Source organism: Protobothrops mucrosquamatus, unplaced genomic scaffold, assembly GCF_001527695.2.
Source record: "Protobothrops mucrosquamatus isolate PMUCROS unplaced genomic scaffold, P.Mucros_1.0 scaffold67, whole genome shotgun sequence".
NCBI lineage: Eukaryota > Metazoa > Chordata > Lepidosauria > Squamata > Viperidae > Protobothrops > Protobothrops mucrosquamatus.
This window is the reverse complement of record NW_015386445.1, coordinates 243625-261681: the sequence shown is the minus strand read 5'-3', so window position 1 is coordinate 261681 and position 18057 is coordinate 243625. Positions and strand designations below refer to the sequence as shown.

Sequence of the window (18057 nt, the reverse complement as noted above, 5' to 3'; positions counted from 1 at the left end):
CAAGCCTTAGCATACCCATAATTCCCAGGGCTGCCCTACACTGAACTATCTGCATCTTCTGAATGGTCTTCAAGGACGGCCCCATACAGAACACATTGCAGCAGTCTAGACATGAGGTGGTTAGAGCACGTGTGGCTATCAAGAAAGCCTCCTCTTCCAGGAATGGTTGCAGTTGGCAAAAATACTCTCCACTTGATTAACTTTCAGATTCTGGTTTTGGACGTTATAATCCTATCAAGATATTTTTTACTATCCGGCACACATTTATATTTAAATTGTTTGTTCAAAGCCATGCTACGATAATGTTATAGGTGTTTCACTTCTTCTAATTTCTTTAGAATTAATGAATCGTTGTGCCAGCATGTCAGAAAATGGCGATTTGGATCAGTGATGTGGTTCTTTCCTTCTGGTTTTCTAGGAATCCTATTTTCATTGGACCTTTGGGGTAACAGAGGCCGACTGCTATGGAGCCATTGAGGTCAACAATGGAAACACCATCCTCTTCATCCCGAGGCTTCCAGAGAGCTACGCCGTTTGGATGGGAAAGTAAGAGGCTTGTCTTTTTCTCCAAAACTGAAGCTTTTAGAAAATGTTTCTGTAATAGCCTGAATAGTTTAGAAAACAAGTGTTCTATAATCTTGGGAAATCCCCAGTATTTCCTTTTTGGAACAATATTGTTTATCTTGTTTGGTTTTTTTAAAAAATCCATGTTTGCTAGCTGGAATCTCAGCTATACTTCTGTTTCGCTTCTGCCGGCTTCATACATGAGGGATGGTGAATTGGGCATCCATTGGGCATAGGTCTTTAAGAAAAGAACGGATGACCATTTATCCAAGATGGTATGATGTCTCCTGCCTTGGTCCCTCCAAACCCCACGATTCTGTATATAACAGAAAAAGTTGGTTTTGAGCACAGCTCGCCAATTAACATCTTGGCAAAAAAAAATTCTTTAAGTTGCTCCCATCAGTAACTGAATGTTGACATTTACTTATAGAGATCTAGTTCATTCTTAGTCAATTTAAAACGTTCTTCCCAGTTGTTTAACGTTTTCTTCACAATTGAACATATGTGCTGTTCTTTAATCTATCAGAACAGAAGCAATAAAAGCTCACATGTGGAATTTTATGCAAAGGAAGCTGTTTATTCTATTGTTGCTTCATAGCCAGCAACGGGTGTTGAGTTTTGGTTCCCCCCACTGTGCCCTATACCGCTTCTGAAAGGCAGTTAACTATATTAAAATAGAACTTGGCTACTGACGGATGCATCAGAGTTAGATTGCAGATTTTATTACGGGTATTGCAATTATCTTTCTCTTACCAGCTGTATTGCATTTCATTTTGGGCATCATTTTATCTCCAGATGAGTTAGTCTTTGCGAGATGAACGCTATAAAAAATAACAGTCAAAATAATAATGTTAATAGTACCTGTAAAAGGAATGCATATCATATGGGCTGACAATTGAAAATGGGATATAGGTTCTATCTCGTCGAAAGTTCAGCGCTTGCCGCATATACAGATAATCCAAGTGGTTTTTTAAAGGCCAATCTAGACAAAAGTACACTTTTGAACAGCTCCTGAATGAAAAAGTACATTGGCAGAACAACTGGGAGAAGTTTAGCAGGATTGCTTTGTCTTGGTTAGAAAACAAGAACTTTTTGTGAATGATTAAATTTTCAGAGCTTGTCACATCCAATATGCAATTTCTTCAAGTTTTGGGGAAGCAGTTTATTTTGGGAGCAAATATCCAGTGAAGAAAATTATCTAAAACCTTCTAAAGAATTTTTGTCATCAAAAAGGTGGAATGGCCCCTTGGTGAGATCAGAGCACAGCATGTCATAATGAATTCTAAACCAGATATTAATATGTAATGACAGCTAGTAAATAAAAATATTTTCAAGATGAAAATGAGCATACAATAGTAGTAAGCCTCTTCCCATCAACATCCTTACCGTTTTCCATTCAGAATCCCTTGGAAAATGTTCTTGTATATCCAGGAGTATCTTCAAGGTGGGATCAAAATATAAGACGACACCAACTATTGTGCAGTTAAAGCTGCACCTGTATTTTTTTTATGTGCAGTGTGGATACCCCTCTGTATATCATCTGTTCTTAGGGAGTATTTTAATAAATGTTTTCTAAAACCTGGCAATTCATGACTTATCTCCTTTGGGGTTTTCTTTTAGGGGTCTGTTTCAAATTCTCTTCCTGAAGCACAAACAACGTGGGTGCAATTTTTCTCTTTTTCCCCAACCTACCCAAGAAAATATGGGTTACCTCGCCTCCCTTATTGCTCCGTTTCTTGGTCAGTGGGACCTTGGAAACAGAGAATGTAAAAACTGACCCTTGAAGTTGCCCACCCAGGATCTACATACAGCTAGGGCTAATCTGCTCAGGTTTTGGAAAAAAAAAAGATGAACTGTAGTCTGTTAAAAATGGAAACATAAACTTTAAAAAAAATATTGATTTTTAACAATTACAATCTTTATTGCTTAGTAAACAACATGTTGTCTGGGTTCACATATTTAACATTAACTTCTTCAATATAAATCTGTTCAATACTGCACAATCCAGTATTTTTTCCCTGATCCTCCTTTCTTCCCAGATTGTTTTCATTTTCCCAACACTATGCAAATACAATTCTTGCTGCTATTAATACATATACAATTGAATATAAACATCCTCATCATATTTTCTAAACTTTTAATCTCGGTTTGCTATCATGCCTGGTGGGCTGGGTAGGTACCCAAAGTTTATTAAGAAACACAATTGAATGTTGAAATGCAATTGAATGTTGGGTCCAAATAGCAAAGTTCCTCTGTTGGAAATCCACGAGAAGCTGTGTCTACCCTTGGAGCAGATCACCAGCCTTGGAATCTGTTCTCTTTCCTTCTCTGCCTGCTGCCAATCTTTTGGGATTAGGGGGACAGTAAATGTAATTGCACAATTTAGGGCTTAAGACCACATACCTGCATATTATATTGCAGACTTCTATTTTGCTAATTAATGCTGCACCTGCAGCTTACCTCAATTTAATTATAACTGACAGAACGAGTCAGTGTATTGATTAAAGTTATTTTCTGAATCAAAACATAATGTACAACAGCTGGTCTGTGTACCACATATGGCAAAACAATGTAATTGCTTGCAGGGAATTATCTTTGGCCTGCAATGTCCTGGAGCTGGTGAATATCTGCGTCCAGATTTGCATATTTTTAAAGTACAGGCTGTCTGGCCATTGTCGTCTCTAGTTTTTCCAGAACCTGCTTTTCAAAAGATGGTTCTAGAGTGCAGTCAAATTATCCTTTTGAGGAACATTGAAGTAAGAAATTGAAAGTGTGGCAAGTGCTGAATTTTCTAGCCTGAACACAGCAAGACATGCTTCTTGTATTATAACCCACGGCCTCCCCTCCCTCGTGTGCATTTTGCCCAGAATATTCGATTCAGCATCAGAGTGGAGAGAAGCTTGGCGTTTCTCCTTTCATCGGAAAAGTTGCCCAGAGTAAATGGATTGTGTTACATTCTTGTATCGTATCCCAGTAAAATTCTGCAATGTCTCATTATTAAACGATTCCTATCCTGAGACCTTGAAAAGCAGGAGGGGGTGTCCGCTGTGGATGCTACCGAAATTCAGTTGGCAGAATGTAGGTGTGTTTGGTGGCTTCCGGTGGGGCAAACAGGGAAGTGAATAGCGAGACCTGTCAGTTGTGTAAGCACAGCATTTCATCATCATTTAGATTTTCGCTCCTCTACAGCTCTCAGACCCTGAGAAGGAAACCAAATATCGCAAGCAGATCTTCAGATCTCTTACGGCAATTACGTGGCAGACACCAGAACCTCCAGGCCACCTTCTCAGCCACTGACCCGTTTTGAACTTAAGTGATGCTGCGTAAGTCAAGAGTGTTGCATATTTGACCTTGCAAAGCCCTGCAAGAGACACCTGTCCTTCATAGACAGACAGATGCTATGGAGGAAAGAATTGAGATTCTACGGGCACAAGCCAAGTTCAGACAGAAGTAAAAACTTCAACATTGTTTCTTGGCATTTGTTTTCTTTCTGGCTTTTAAAAAGCATTCAATTGATTTAAGCACAACTGGAGAGCAGAAAAAAAATACCAGCTACAGAATTTGATGTGAGGGAATTTGGGATGCCAAGAATGCCATCTTTAGCAATGCTTGGCTACTGCTTTCCTGATGTTACATGATCTGGTAAAATGAATTTCATATTTCAGCTGTGTCACAGAGACTTGCATTCCTCCTTGGAGAATTCCTGGGTCCACGCGCACCATCTGGGCATGGTTGTGCTGCTTTTTTTTTTTTTCACATGAAAAATTTGAGATAGCACATTTTGCTATTGTGGAACACCCTCCCCCAGAGACCCTGAGCACTTCTGTGTCCATCATTGTAAACTATGAATAAGGTGCAATCACACTCATTTTTGTCCTTTGGCTTCTGGCAGATTAAGCATGCAGCAGGCTACTGCTTATCTCCTCTTTTGTGCATTTGTTTATGTAAGGTGTGCATTGAGTATTCCTTTGTGTGTATATGTGTGTTTGTTTGTTTATGGTGGGTATTGAGTATTTCTAGGTGGAAATTGGCCCTGGGCTCCTTTTTTGTTCTGCAGTATTCTTCGCTCTCTTGTTCTTGGCAAATTTGAAAAGCTGCCTTGGCTGCACATAGAAGAGTTTATTTTAAAAAATACCCACAACGTTGGCTCTGTCAGAAACATCTGTTAGTGCCTCCTAAAATCTCCGGTGTTGTTCTCCTAGCTGGTCTTGACACCCTCTTGTTTAGTTAACACTCTGCCATCTGTGCATTTGATGTGAGAATAAGGAGGAGTGGGTGGATTGGCAGGCCTGCCATGGCCCCTAGATGTCCCTCTCCGCCTCCCTCGAATTGTTCATGCTTTCTTCGTGGCTTCCCATCTTGTTTTCTTGCCCTTTCATCAAAACTGAATTGAATTGACTTGAATTACTCTCAAGGCACAAATTTGAATGGAGGCTCTCCGAAGAAGTTGCCAGCCTGACTCGCTGTAAGGACCTACCCCACTTTGCATCTTAAGAAGACAGAACTCTTGGAATATTTCTTCCAATAGGCATCTTTATTAAGAGAAGATGGTTGCAGGCGTTCTAAACAGGACTTGGGGTGAAAGCTTTCCAACTCAAGATTTTAAAGGGGTCCCCCCTTTAGCCAGCCCCATCACCCCCTTCTCCCAGAGACAGTCTCAGGCATTTCATCCTCACCCCTTTCCTCACTACCGAGAGGAAACTTCAGGAAAGATCACATGAAAGCTAATGACCCCCTATTGTTATTGTTAGTCCTTTTGGTGATTCCACATCCAGTCCCTTTGAAGTAGGCCGAAGGAAGTGAGGGCCATAAAGCCCCTTTGTTCACCCCCTTCCCTTCATCGTATGACAGAATCCAGAGTAGACAGAAATGCGGGGTTTCATAATTGATAACTACAGATGGAGTATATTTGGATTCTGACACTCGCCTTCTCTCCAGAGACAGTCCAGTCTCCAGCAGAAGGATAAGAGAGGGGCCAAGCAAAGGCAGAGAAAACCCACTCCCTGCCTATGCATGCTGAAGAGAAAGCTCCTCAGCTATTGTGTGCACGGGGAAATAAGGATGAATTCAGACTGTGAGATAAATTTACCTCAGGTTTACCTGAGCTGTGAGAAAGAGGGGCGGGGGGGGGCAAGCTTGCAATGAAATAGTGGACAATTCCTTCCTGCTGAGCATGGAACTTTTGCCGCAACATGTAAGCAGTGGTGTGAAATGGATGATTTGTGGGGCTTTAGAGGCCCTGCCAGCAGCAGCTCTGACTTTTATGGCTTTGCTGTTCTTTACAGTCTGTACACCATGCTTCCTCCTTTATTTTTAAGGGGCCGTAAGTTGAAATTTAAAAGGTACTGTGTGAAATTGGGGTAGGGAGACGTAGAGATGCCTTCTGAAATAGTGGGCCAAGTCAGAGCCCACCTTCTCTGTGTTAGAAATATGCTTAGCTCCTTAGATGACAGGCAGGTCAACTGTAGGGCCATCTTGGTACGAAACAGGCAAGTTTATTCCTGCATAAAAAGAGAATTAATAAAGGAGAGAGCACGGTGCATAAAACTGCTCCTGTTTGCAAAATAACCAATGCATGTTTGCTTGCTTTGTCTTAAAGGATCCACCCTCCTGAGTACTACAAGGAGAAATATAGTGTTAATGAAGTACACTATACAGATGAGGTGAGTTTCCTACATTTTGCCAAGTTGAAACAGTAATTGGAGATGGGTGGAAGATAAGTAATTTTCAGGTCGATAACTGACTTTGCAAGGCTTGCTCTGAAATACAGACTTTTGCCTAGAATTAGCAGAGGAACCTAGTTCCCGTGCAGGGGTGTTTTCCAATCTCGGTAACTTTTAAGATGTATGAACCCCCAACTCCCAGAATTCCTCAGACAGGGAGTGAACTTCGCCATGCTGGCTGGGGAATTATGGAAGTCCGTGCATCTTAAAGTTACCAAGGTTGGAAAACGCTGCTATAGAGCTTGGGATTTAACAGGGTTTTTTTATTATTACTCTGGATAATTCTGCCCTGTTTAGTATGGCTTTGGGATGTAAGGAATTACAATTCTGTATCAGTAGGGTTACCTCTCCTTAAATAATCTAATGTGTGCCAAGCATATCCCACTGCTCTTGGCAGCTCTTTTTCTTTTTTAAAGGGTTTGTTTAGTTCTTTTTCATTTTTTATACTATCCCTCCAATGGCAATATTGCTTTTTCTATGTTGCTTGAACTTAATGGCCAAATAAACACGGGAATGTAGAAAACCCCCAGATATTGAAATAATTTAAAATCGTATTTTCTTGCCTTAAGAGCAAAGTATTGATTCATTTGCTCAGTTCAAATGCTCAGTCTAAATTTCGATGGGAGAAGTTTCCTCCCTCCCTCCCGGAAAAGGATACGGATGAGTGTTTTCTGCCCGGCTTTTAATAGTTAAGCCCTCCTGTCCCTTTTTGTAGCATATAATTTTTCCTTAATAGGTCTGAATTCCCCAGGTTTGGTCACTGGGCATTTATAAATAAAGATATTTCTTAAACAATTATTTTTACCTCTCGGAGCCCCCACTTTGACTATCTGTCTGAAAATTTCCACTCTCCAGCTGACATACCCAATGGAGTTTGATCCTTGAAACAAATATGCCTGTGAAATAGTCTCTTTCTAAACTGATCACCCCCTGGGCTGCCTGCAAAGGTGGCTGGCAGCCTATCTGGACTGGAATCAAGAGTCAAATCCTTATCTGATTTCAGGTGTCAGATACCAAAATGCTAGTTAAAGGATTGCTTATCTGCAAGAGTGGAGACAATTTGTGCTTCATATCACAACCACTGGCAAATTGTCAGGAGTGCTGTCTACAAGTACAGTGGAAAATGTAAGGCAGGTATTTTTCCTCTAACATGTGGAAATACGGAAACCACCTTTCTTTCCCCAACCTGATGCCCTTTTAGAGCATTGGGACTTCACAGCCATACCCTGCCACCAGATTTTCATGGATTGTGGACAGGCACAGAGAAGCAATTCATAGGTGAGACGTTGTCCATCTTGTCACTTCTTCCATTGCTTTTCACAGCCCTCATGGGCAAATCCATGTCCATGTCCTGAGTTCAAATATTGTTAAATAGAAACACCAATCCATTGCACAGAAATAGGACAGAATTTCAGGCCCATCTCTCTTGGGTTGTCTATATTTCACCTCTTCTTAAAAGCAGCTCTAAACAGCTGTCTCTTCAGACAGACGTTTTGCATGTAATGCACCTAATTGATTTCTTCTTGTTTAATTGGAGACTTTGGGTTCTTTTTTTGCTTACTATTCCCTTTGCTGAATTGACTGCTATATTAAATTGCCTCTTCCTCCACCACCCCCTGTCCCTGGCTTGAAAATTTTACATTGATAGACAAGTTATAAATAGGATTGCAGCCAGATTAGCAAAATTTTAGTCAATACTTTGTCTGAGTTTCAACTGATTGATTTTTTTTTAACCTTGCAGTTGTATATAAATGATGGCAGATCAATAGATACTTTTCAGATTCTGTAGCTCCATAGCTCCATTTGGGAGTCCATTTATGGCACCAAATAGTTTTATTAATAATACTTGGTTAACTCAGGTAGACAATATTTTTTTTAATTGGGGAACCTTTTTTTCAACCTAAAGCTTTATTCTGATTGGAGTGAAATTAAAATATAGTATAAACTTTTAAAGCAATTTTTCAGTGTCTTCCTGTGAGTAGAAAACTTCACAATTTCCATCATACAGGTAGTGAGTTCATTAGAGAGAAATAACATGTAGCCAAATATATATATATTCAATAATATCCTTGAAGATGTGACTCCTGGGTAAATTCATAGTACAAAATAGATAAAAACTCATGATCACCAGGAGAATAAAAAGTTTAAAACTTTAATTTAAAACCAAGCTTTCGCTGGGAGCTCCCAGCATCATCAGGGTTAACAAGCCAGTTAGACCTTCATAAAAATAAAACGGGTGGATCTTATGAACTAGTTATAATTTTTGGTGGATGGTGGGACGCCCAGGCAGAAGAGAAAAACATGAATTGTAACCAAACATGCTGCTTTACTACTATACACTCATATAATAATATCATACAACCCCCCCCCCCCCAGGGAAAAAGCAGAACACAAATTGGGGCCAAAGAGTTGGCCACTGAGGGCAAAGGAAACGGAAACAGGGTTGTCCTTATTAATGTCAAATGGAATCTTTAAATAGAGAGTGTTTGAGAATGAGCAGGGAAATAGTTCAGAGTCGGTGGAACCTGGATCCCAGGGCTATTGCAAGCTGATGGAACAGAGTGAAGATGATTTTCTTTTCATTTGTTTTGTCAGATTGCCAGTGTTTTGGCTTCGAAAAACCCTCCCGTTCTTCTTACTCTGGTAAGTGCTAAGATGCATTCCCTGGTGCTGATATATGACTTAGAGGTATGCCTCTCCAGTGCATTTTACTAAATGCTATAGTCCTTTCTTTTATTTTATTTCTACAATAAATTAGTAAGTGAAGTCTTCCACTCAGTTTCTAGATCCCTTGCAAGTAACAGCAATTAGCACTTAGACATATATACCTAGTGCTTTACAGCCCTCTCTAAGTAGTTTAGAAGAGAGTCAGCTTCTTTCCCCCAACAATCTGGGTCCTCCTCATTTTGGAAGGAGGGAAAGATGAGTCAACCTTGAGCCGGTGAGGATCGAACCCCTGGCAGTCAGCAGAGTTAGACTGCAATAGTGTAACATACGTGCAGCCTGTATTTTGTTTAGCTCACTTGGTGCGTGCTTCATCATACCTTCTTCCGTCCAGATGGAAGTGACATATCTGGGAACTCCTTGGTCCTTTCATCAGCCCTTTAGGAGAGGTGGCTGCTCCATCTGGAGCCTACAGAGAAAGCCATAGGATACGCCTTTGTCTGAAAAGGAGAGTGGCTTTTCCTCCCAAATAATTCACTTTAAAATAGCAATCTCATTGTAGGTTCATTAAAAATATGATAAATGGAGGATGCTCTTAATTAGACATTTTTCTGTTGAAGTTTCCTAGAGAGGCAGTGGGTTGTCTAAAATGCGTGGCTGTCTTCCTTTTAGCTCAGTAGCTATTGCATATATATCCATCTTTCCAACCTGGCACTAAGAAGAAGGTGGGGGAATGATCAGAGTGGAAATTCAGCTGGGGGGAGGGGGACTGGTTGGGGGGAGGGGCTTGTGGTCTGCTGCTTCTAGACTGAGCAAATGCTCTAGAACTTATATTTTTGTTCTCTTTTTCCAGCGAGGAGTTAACACCGACAGTGGAAGCGTGACCAGGGAAGCCTCTTTTGACAAAATCAGCCAGTAAGTTATCTTCTGGGTTTGCAATGTTCAGATGAATCCCCAATTGACTAATTATTTGAAATATCTAATAAACAAAAATAGAAGCCTGCCATTCCCAGTTCAGATGATCTCACTTCGATTGTATTTTTCTCATGGTAGCAGAAAACAGAAGAAGAAGAAGCCTGATTCTGTGTATAAACCCATGGGGAAAATTTGTGAATCAAATCCCTTTATTCCAAAAGAATGGAGCATTTTAGCATTTGATGATGGATTACAGTATATTTGAAGCACATCTAAGCGTTCCAGAGGAGAATCCTTTGTAAGATGAATGAGTTAGATTGCGGTGCAAAGAACAACATGCCAGTGGAAAACTTATTAATTAGCCCTGAGTCCAGGGTGATAAGTGCTCCCTGGCTTTTCTATTTCTGTGTACGATGCTACTCTAGCTGTGATGGGTGTGTGTGTGTGTCTGCTTTGTTGCCCCCATTTTTGTGTGACAACTGCTTTCCCCCTTGCCCTGCCCAACTTGCTTGGAACCCTGTGGCTTTATTCATCTATCAGTCACATTTATGTGCCACCCAGTGATTCTGGCACTGCACAACAATACGTAGAACAACAAATGTATAGAAACAATCATTATAAAAATATAAAAAGTCACATTAAAATAAGAAACACTATAAAAATTAAAATATACAAACCATATGAAGAGAGTAAAAGATCAGCTACAATGAAGCCATCTAAGGATGCCTCTAGCACCCTGGGATCCCATCACCCATGGGGCCTTGGGAACCCATGATCCCAAGACATAACCAGGTCTTGAAGAACTTCCAGAATGACGACAGGATTAGAGCTAACCTGACTTGGGGGGTGGGGATATTCCATAAGGTGGGCACCATGGTAGAGAAGGTGCAGTTTCTGGGACCAACCGAATGTCGGTCCCTGGCAGAGGGTCCTTGTGACCTGCCTTCTCCGCCAGTTCTCATGGGGTGGGTTGATGCAGTTGAGGAGAGGCCATCCCTCAGATGTCATAAACACAGAGAATTATTTCCCTAATACAGGTAGTCCTCGACTTACCGCCACAATGGAGCCCCCAATTTTCATGATTAAGTGAGTTGTGTCCCATTTTATGACCTTTCCAGCCACAGTTGTAGCGAATCACTGCAGTTCTTAAGTTAGTAACATGGTTGTTAAGTGAATCTTGACTTGGCTTACCAAAAGGTTGCAAAAGGTGATTGCCTGACCCTGGGACACTGCGACCGTCGTAAATGTGAGTCAGTTGCCAAGTCTCTGAATTTTGATCACGTGACCGTGAGGATGTTGCAATGGTCATAAGTGTGAAAAATGGTCATCAGTCACTTTTTTCAGTGCCGTTGTAACTTTGAACAGTCACTGAACGAACCATTGTAAGTCAAGGACTACCTGTGTGTGTGTGTGTGTGTGTGTGTGTAGGGGTTCTTGTGCCTTGCTCATTTCTTGCAAAGAGATTTCCAGTTTTTCTGGCAGTTTTGTCTATCTGGGTTAGCAGAGGCTTCCTTGCATTTTAACCATGGGGCATTGACTGATCTTCCTGTTGCCTTTTGACAGCTGTGGATCATCTGTGCCTCCTGTCAGTCAAAGGGCCCCCTTGATGTGGTGCAGAACAGCTTACAGCTTCTCACATGTCAAGACTCACATCCTCAATCCTTCCTTTGCCAGGCTCCTTCCAACCTCTTGGCACTGTGTTCTTGGCTGATGGCCAGTCTCCCGATTCTCTGTCCACGCTGGGGAGGGGAGAGGGGGGGGGACTTTGATACCTAATTGGGCTATAAGGGACAAACCTTCCCAGTCAGTTTCTGCATCTGTAAGAATCTTAGGACTAATCTGCATGCAAACAGCTTCTCACAGATCTATACTTAAAAAAAGATAACAAAGGCTGCTGTGCATTTTTGAAAAAGAAAACCACGACTCTTCCTCCTCTTTGGAGGAATTTGATGGCAGTGTTATCACTATTCTGGTCACTAAAGATGGGTAATATTGTGGTGGGAGGGTTCTTTTACATTTTTAATGACTTAGTTTGCATTTCCCAAACTGCTATGCAAACTAAGATACACGAGCTTCAATATTTATAGATTTCTAAATGTTACAGTTTGGGGACTTCTGTGATTTTTATAAAAAGCTAATAGTTAGGGAAAAATGCCCCAAGAATAAATGTCAATAATAGAATAGAATAGAATAGAATAGAATAGAATAGAATAGAATAGAATAGAATAGAATAGAATAGAATAGAATAGAATAGAACAGAGAGTAGAGAATAGAAAAGAGAATAGAGAATAGAGAATAGAGAATAGAGAATAGAATAGTTACACTAATTTTGTAGAAAGCTTCCCGGCTTTTTCCTCAACAAGACAGCCTGCTGGCGGAGGGGCCAAGGCTGTTTTCCCTCGTTCTTGCTCCCAGACAGGCTGTTCTCCCAACACACTCTTTAAATGTTCTGTTCTCCCTATTGGTCTCAATTCCACAATTATTTTCTGATCTTCCTGATGCAGCCTGCTGGCCTTCATTGCACACCTTCCTCTCCGCTTGTGAGGAACGAAGTGAGATGCTTGGAGTGAAAACAAAGATCCACCTTTTTGCTCAGTATTGTTCGATGTACCCGTTCTCTCATCAGTGAGCTGCGTGGCTGCCTGCCTTTATGTTTAATTCTTTTTTGCATTTTCATTTTTTGCCTTTGTGCTAAACTGTACCTTTTTGTTTGCCAGGGATATAATGGCCTTAAGCCCTCGCAAAAAAGGATTCCTTGATGTTCAGAGAAGGCAAATCTCATTACTTCTACTTCTTTTTGTCACCCCCACGGTGACTCTTTTCTGCAGAGTGCCAGAATTGCATGGCCTTGAGGAGCTCAAGTGATTATTGGCTGAAATTACTCAATTTTACTCAACTTCCACAGGCGTGTTGAGAGCAGGGCTGGGCAGATCTGGCTCTCTTCTTGAAATTGAATGTCGCCTCTTAAGCTTTGGAGGCATGTCTTCAAAACTTGTAGGACTGTAGCCTAGGCACGGAGCAGAGATCATAGTAATCAAATATATTTCTGCAGTCTGGTTGGCAGAAAAAAGTCTCAAATGTTGAATGCTACCAGAAGTAGTTAATTTCTTAGCTGGCATTCTTGAAGCTATTGAGCTTTTCCGACTTTACAGGAATTCCCTTGCATTTCTGTTGAGAAAGAGACATCACCGCCACCGGACCTGGTTACCTTCGAGACCGCCTCCTGCCACAGACTACCCCCCACCGACCTGTACGCTCCCACAGAGTGGGTCTCCTCAGGGTACCGTCGGCCAGGCAGTGCCGGCTGGCGACCCCAAGGGGGAGGGCCTTCTCTGTGGGAGCTCCCACCCTCTGGAACGAACTGCCCCCAGAGATCAGGGTGATCCCTGATCTCCCTTCCTTCCGCCGCGCCCTCAAGACGTGGCTGTTCCAACTAGCGGGACTGGCCTGAGGGATTTTAAAGGGGGTTTTAATTACTTTTAATTGGACACTTTCAAATATTTCGTTTTAATTAAATTTTAATTAGGTGTAATATGTATTTATGTTAGCTTTTTATCATCTGTCAGCCGCCCTGAGTCCGAAAGGAGAAGGGCGGGATATAAATGCAATTAATAATAATAATAATAATAATAATAATAATCACCTATGGATTACTCTTTATTATTGTTCAACCTTCCTGTCAGGCTCCAAACACTAAGAAAGACACATAATTCTTCCAAGCAGATGTCTTCATTGTTCCTCATCCAGTCAATCAGAATGGAGCTGGAAGGGACCTTGGAGGTCTTCTAGTCCAACTCCCTGATCAAGCAGCACACCCTATACAATTTGAGACAAGTGGCTGTCCAGTCTCTTCTTAAAAACCTCCAGTGATGAAACACCCACAACTTCTGAAGGCCAGCTGTTCCACTGCTATCATGTCACCCTTAGTCCTTGTTTTCATTAAATGGAAATCTATCCATGGCAGTTACTCTGCATATGTTGAAACCAGAGTTATATTTTAGTACAAGTCTTGTATGAATTCCTGATCAGAAATAAATTCCAGATGAACCACTGATAGAGTTAATTTTTATTTATCCTGTAGGTTTACGGTAAACAATACAATTCTCCATCCTGAGATTGCAGAATGGTAAGTCATTCCTCACATCTGTGTTCCAGTTGTTGCCTTGACATCTCTGGGTTTGAGCAGAGAACTGCTGTGCCTTTATTTTCACGGGAGACGGGTCCTGAGGGGTGGAGGGCGTGGGATGTCGAGATGCACCTGGGACAGGAGTGGAGAATCAGCCTCCCCACTCTCTCTTTATTTTTGTAACAAAGCAATGTTTAATCTTAAAAAGAGAATAACTCTAAAAAAATTAAAGGTACAAACTAAAAAGACAGACTAAGGAGGAAAAGAAAAAACAGCTAATATTTTATATTCATCAATAGTTACTGGTTTAGCAATGAATTCATTACTATAGTATGAACAATGCAAGACGTTATTGTAAACTATGACAGAATCCTTGCCATAATAACACACATTACTACATCCATTGATTAGTTAAAAATGGTTTTTTTCCAACAGCACGACACATTTCTGACAACCCTTCCTTAATACCTGAAATAATATAATTTTTCCAATTTCCTTTTGCCTGATAAAACAGTCAAATCCCAACATTTTGGTATATAATTCATCATTACATTAACAACTTTAAGATTTAAAGATTTCCCATAAATATACTAATCTACTTCAATCCCCAAAAGACATTGGCCATATCCTGTGGANACGACACATTTCTGACAACCCTTCCTTAATACCTGAAATAATATAATTTTTCCAATTTCCTTTTGCCTGATAAAACAGTCAAATCCCAACATTTTGGTATATAATTCATCATTACATTAACAACTTTAAGATTTAAAGATTTCCCATAAATATACTAATCTACTTCAATCCCCAAAAGACATTGGCCATATCCTGTGGATCAGGGATCCCTCAAATTTCTTAACCCTCAGCATCTGATGTTCACATTTTCTGAGCAGTCAAACACATTCTAAATATAAATTTTTGATAAATCATCCGTCATCGCCAATCTGTAGATGCCATTTTCACATTTTCAAGGACCTGAAGCCATTGCTGTGGTTTTATCAGAAATTCCAGTTCTTTATGTCTGAAATATCCTAGAAATGTCCAGTTTAAAAATATTCTTGACCTTTTGATAGAGATATGTTATAGGTGTGATTTCTGCCATGGATTTCATCAGGCAGGAAAGCAATTCATTGAGCCCCACAAAATGTCAGATGCTCTTCCCCTGCTTGCGATGGCAGCCTCCACTCCCCCCCCTTCATGTCCAGGGCTGGTTGCCTTTGAGGACCCGTCCACGTGAGACACCTGGCAAAGATGTATTGCCATCCGAGGCTTCAATTCATTAATACGTTAATATTTCAAATTTGTATGTAACAATGGAGCTTTCCAGAGAGTCTGTGTCTAATAGTTTTAGTCTGGGACCATAAATAAATAACCAAAATTGCTTACACATTGTATTGTACATTGAATTGCTGCTTTCAGTTTTGAAATTGATTTTTTTTTTAAATTTTATCCCATTGCAATTGATAAATACTGTTCTGAAAGGCAGCATCCAATTACAGTTGCCATTAAATGGAAAAAAAAGGAGAGAATAGAACGGCTGGATTATCAAAGGCCAAGGAATTTTGGAAAGCAGCTTCTACTGAAGCAGCTCTTTGAGCAGAGAGCTTGTTTTTCCACAGGTGCTCTGACCGTCTTCTGGTGCTCCTGTTGCCTACAAGGAAGTATTTCGGTTGCCCGGCTCATGACAGCGGTCATTATATAGTAGCACAGGAAGAAAAATGAAATACTACTTAACGATTCTTGTTAATTTGCTGTAAAATTCATTAGTGTTAGCTGTTGTGTAGGTACAAATACAAATAGATTCATTATAATTAATGTTCCTTCACTGACTACCCAAGGAAGTATTAATTGAATGTCTGGCAGAATGGGCAATGTTATATAAATGTCAGCCTATTATTGCTTTCTTCGGGGATTCATTTTAAAGGCATTAATTCTGATGCATTCTGCTGGCAAATTTATAGATGTTCTCTTTAATTACACTTGAATGTCAGTGGTGTCTGACATTAGCAGATGCCACCTAGAAGAATCAAGAGTCCTAAAGAGTGGCACAGCGGTGATATTGCTTAATTTTTAATTCTTTGTTAAAAGACTTACCTTATTAAACTGCCTTCTGCTGTTGCAAAATAAAGGCCCTTTTTGTTCAAACTGGTCAGTTTTGTGTGGCTCAAGGGAGGATACTTGAAGTGACAAACAAAAGACGATCTAAGTCTGTTGTCACATCAGTTGGTGCAGGATAATCATTGTGGGCATTTTTGAACCTCTGTTCCCCACTCCCTCCCTTGTAGTACACAGGTTGACGATGTAGAACAGATGAAGGAGAAGCAAAATACAGCCTAGAGTTCACAGGCAGCAAAAGAGAAACAAGCCATGACTGTCCACTGTTTCATCTCTGTGGTCTGGCTTTGTTGTGTTCTGCCAGCAATTTCTGCTTGAGGTTGTTGGACTAATTGTACTCACTTTCCAGACTTTCCAGACTAGATCGGTGACTTGGTTAAATTGGCTGCTTATTTGGTCAAGGAGGCTGATGAACTGAACAAGGCTATTCAGTTGTGGGTTTTTTGTGGCTTTGCCTTTCTTCCTTTGTGGGGTCTATGACAACTCGTCACTGCCAACTCCTCGTGGCCAACTTGCCACGGGACAAGAGTTATACTAATATTGAAGAAATAGTGAAATATAATCATTAAAGAAAGGATGCCAAAGAATGGACAAAATGAAATACGAATGACAAAAATTAATTTTTTTAAATTAGTTGAAATAATTAAATTGAATTGTTGAATTGTCCTGCAACGAGTTGGCCGTGGTGAGTTGGCCGATCCTGTCCTTTGTGGTGATTTTGACTTCTTTCTTTCATTTTTTCAGTCTGCTAGAATTAGTGTGGTCTGTTATAACAGAGCTGCAAACACTTCTCAGTACATTTACTGGGTAAATTAATGCCTGGTCAACATTCTGTTTCTTATTATCTTTTATTTGCTGAAGTCTCATATAGTAGTTTTATTCGTTTGCAAGTTCAGTTGCCTGGCTGTTCTTCATACTTTCAAGTTAATTACTTGTGAGCTGTAGGGGAAATTGTTAACCTGATTTTCCCTTTCCTTTTGAAGCCGTGTGATTAAGACGGACATGGAGTTGGAAGTCCTCCGATACACCAATAAAATTTCCAGTGAAGCTCATAAAGAGGTAATGGATCTCTTACAGTAATAAGTTTTGGCTTCTTCGTGTAACAGCCCCCTTTTTTTTTTCCAGAAAATGTTCTCAGCTACTTGAATTGCTTAGTAATGGAGCAATGAAGAGCTAGGATAAAACTTGGAAGATAATGTTCATCCTAATAGAGCCACACAATACATCTTGCATTGCCCTTGAACTCACAGTTGACGTGTGGAGAACAAAATGGCTCCACTTATGAAATCAGACCGTTTGGAGAAAGCGAGAGAAGATTGACTTTTCCGAGCTGTTCCAGGAGGCCAATGAACACCGCTCCACGGCCTCTTTCTTCTGCTGCAGTTCTCTCTGATCGTTTTTAACCGTGTGCTTTGATCACCTGTAGAGCTTTCTGAGCCAGATAGGTGATACATAGACATTTAGACCTGCAGTTTTCTTGATGTTTAAGAGAGAGTGCTGGAAGGAGAATTGCAATATAATGAGGAGAAGCCAGGAGGAATCTCCCGGTTTTAACTCCTTCTAGGTCTCCCTGGATGCAACACAGTCCGTTAAATCATCTCCATGTTTGTAACTCTGGTCATCTGCAGAGGGGAAGATTCTGCTTTTAAGGTTTTCACGGAATCGCACTGACGTCTGCAGTTTTTTTTTCTTATTCCACAATAATTTCAGGGGGCTTCACAGGAACCAGCACCAGTTTGTGAATAGGATAGTTGGGAAACTTTAATTTTTTTCTCCCCAGTTCTCATCCCAATCTTGGCCATCTTCCCATCATTTGCAAATCGGGTTCGCTTCAGCGGGGAAGCATGAAGTGAATACAATCTGTATGGGATGGGAAGATGACAAAGGTTGCAAATGTTGTGAGGTGGAGCGGCACAGGATTGGCCTGATATAATGCAGTACTGTGCAAAT

General features: G+C 40.7%; 1 protein-coding gene across 1 annotated transcript in view; it reads left to right on the top strand.

Annotated features, from left to right (window-relative positions):
• PEPD (peptidase D) overlaps positions 1–18057 on the top strand; it is a 72091-nt gene that overhangs the window by 6529 nt on the left and 47505 nt on the right. The window contains exons 3-8 of the mRNA XM_015812085.1: positions 419–546; positions 6164–6227; positions 8883–8930; positions 9805–9866; positions 13948–13992; positions 17091–17166. Coding sequence (XP_015667571.1) covers positions 419–546; positions 6164–6227; positions 8883–8930; positions 9805–9866; positions 13948–13992; positions 17091–17166 — 423 coding nt within the window. The remainder of the gene's footprint in view (positions 1–418; positions 547–6163; positions 6228–8882; positions 8931–9804; positions 9867–13947; positions 13993–17090; positions 17167–18057) is intronic.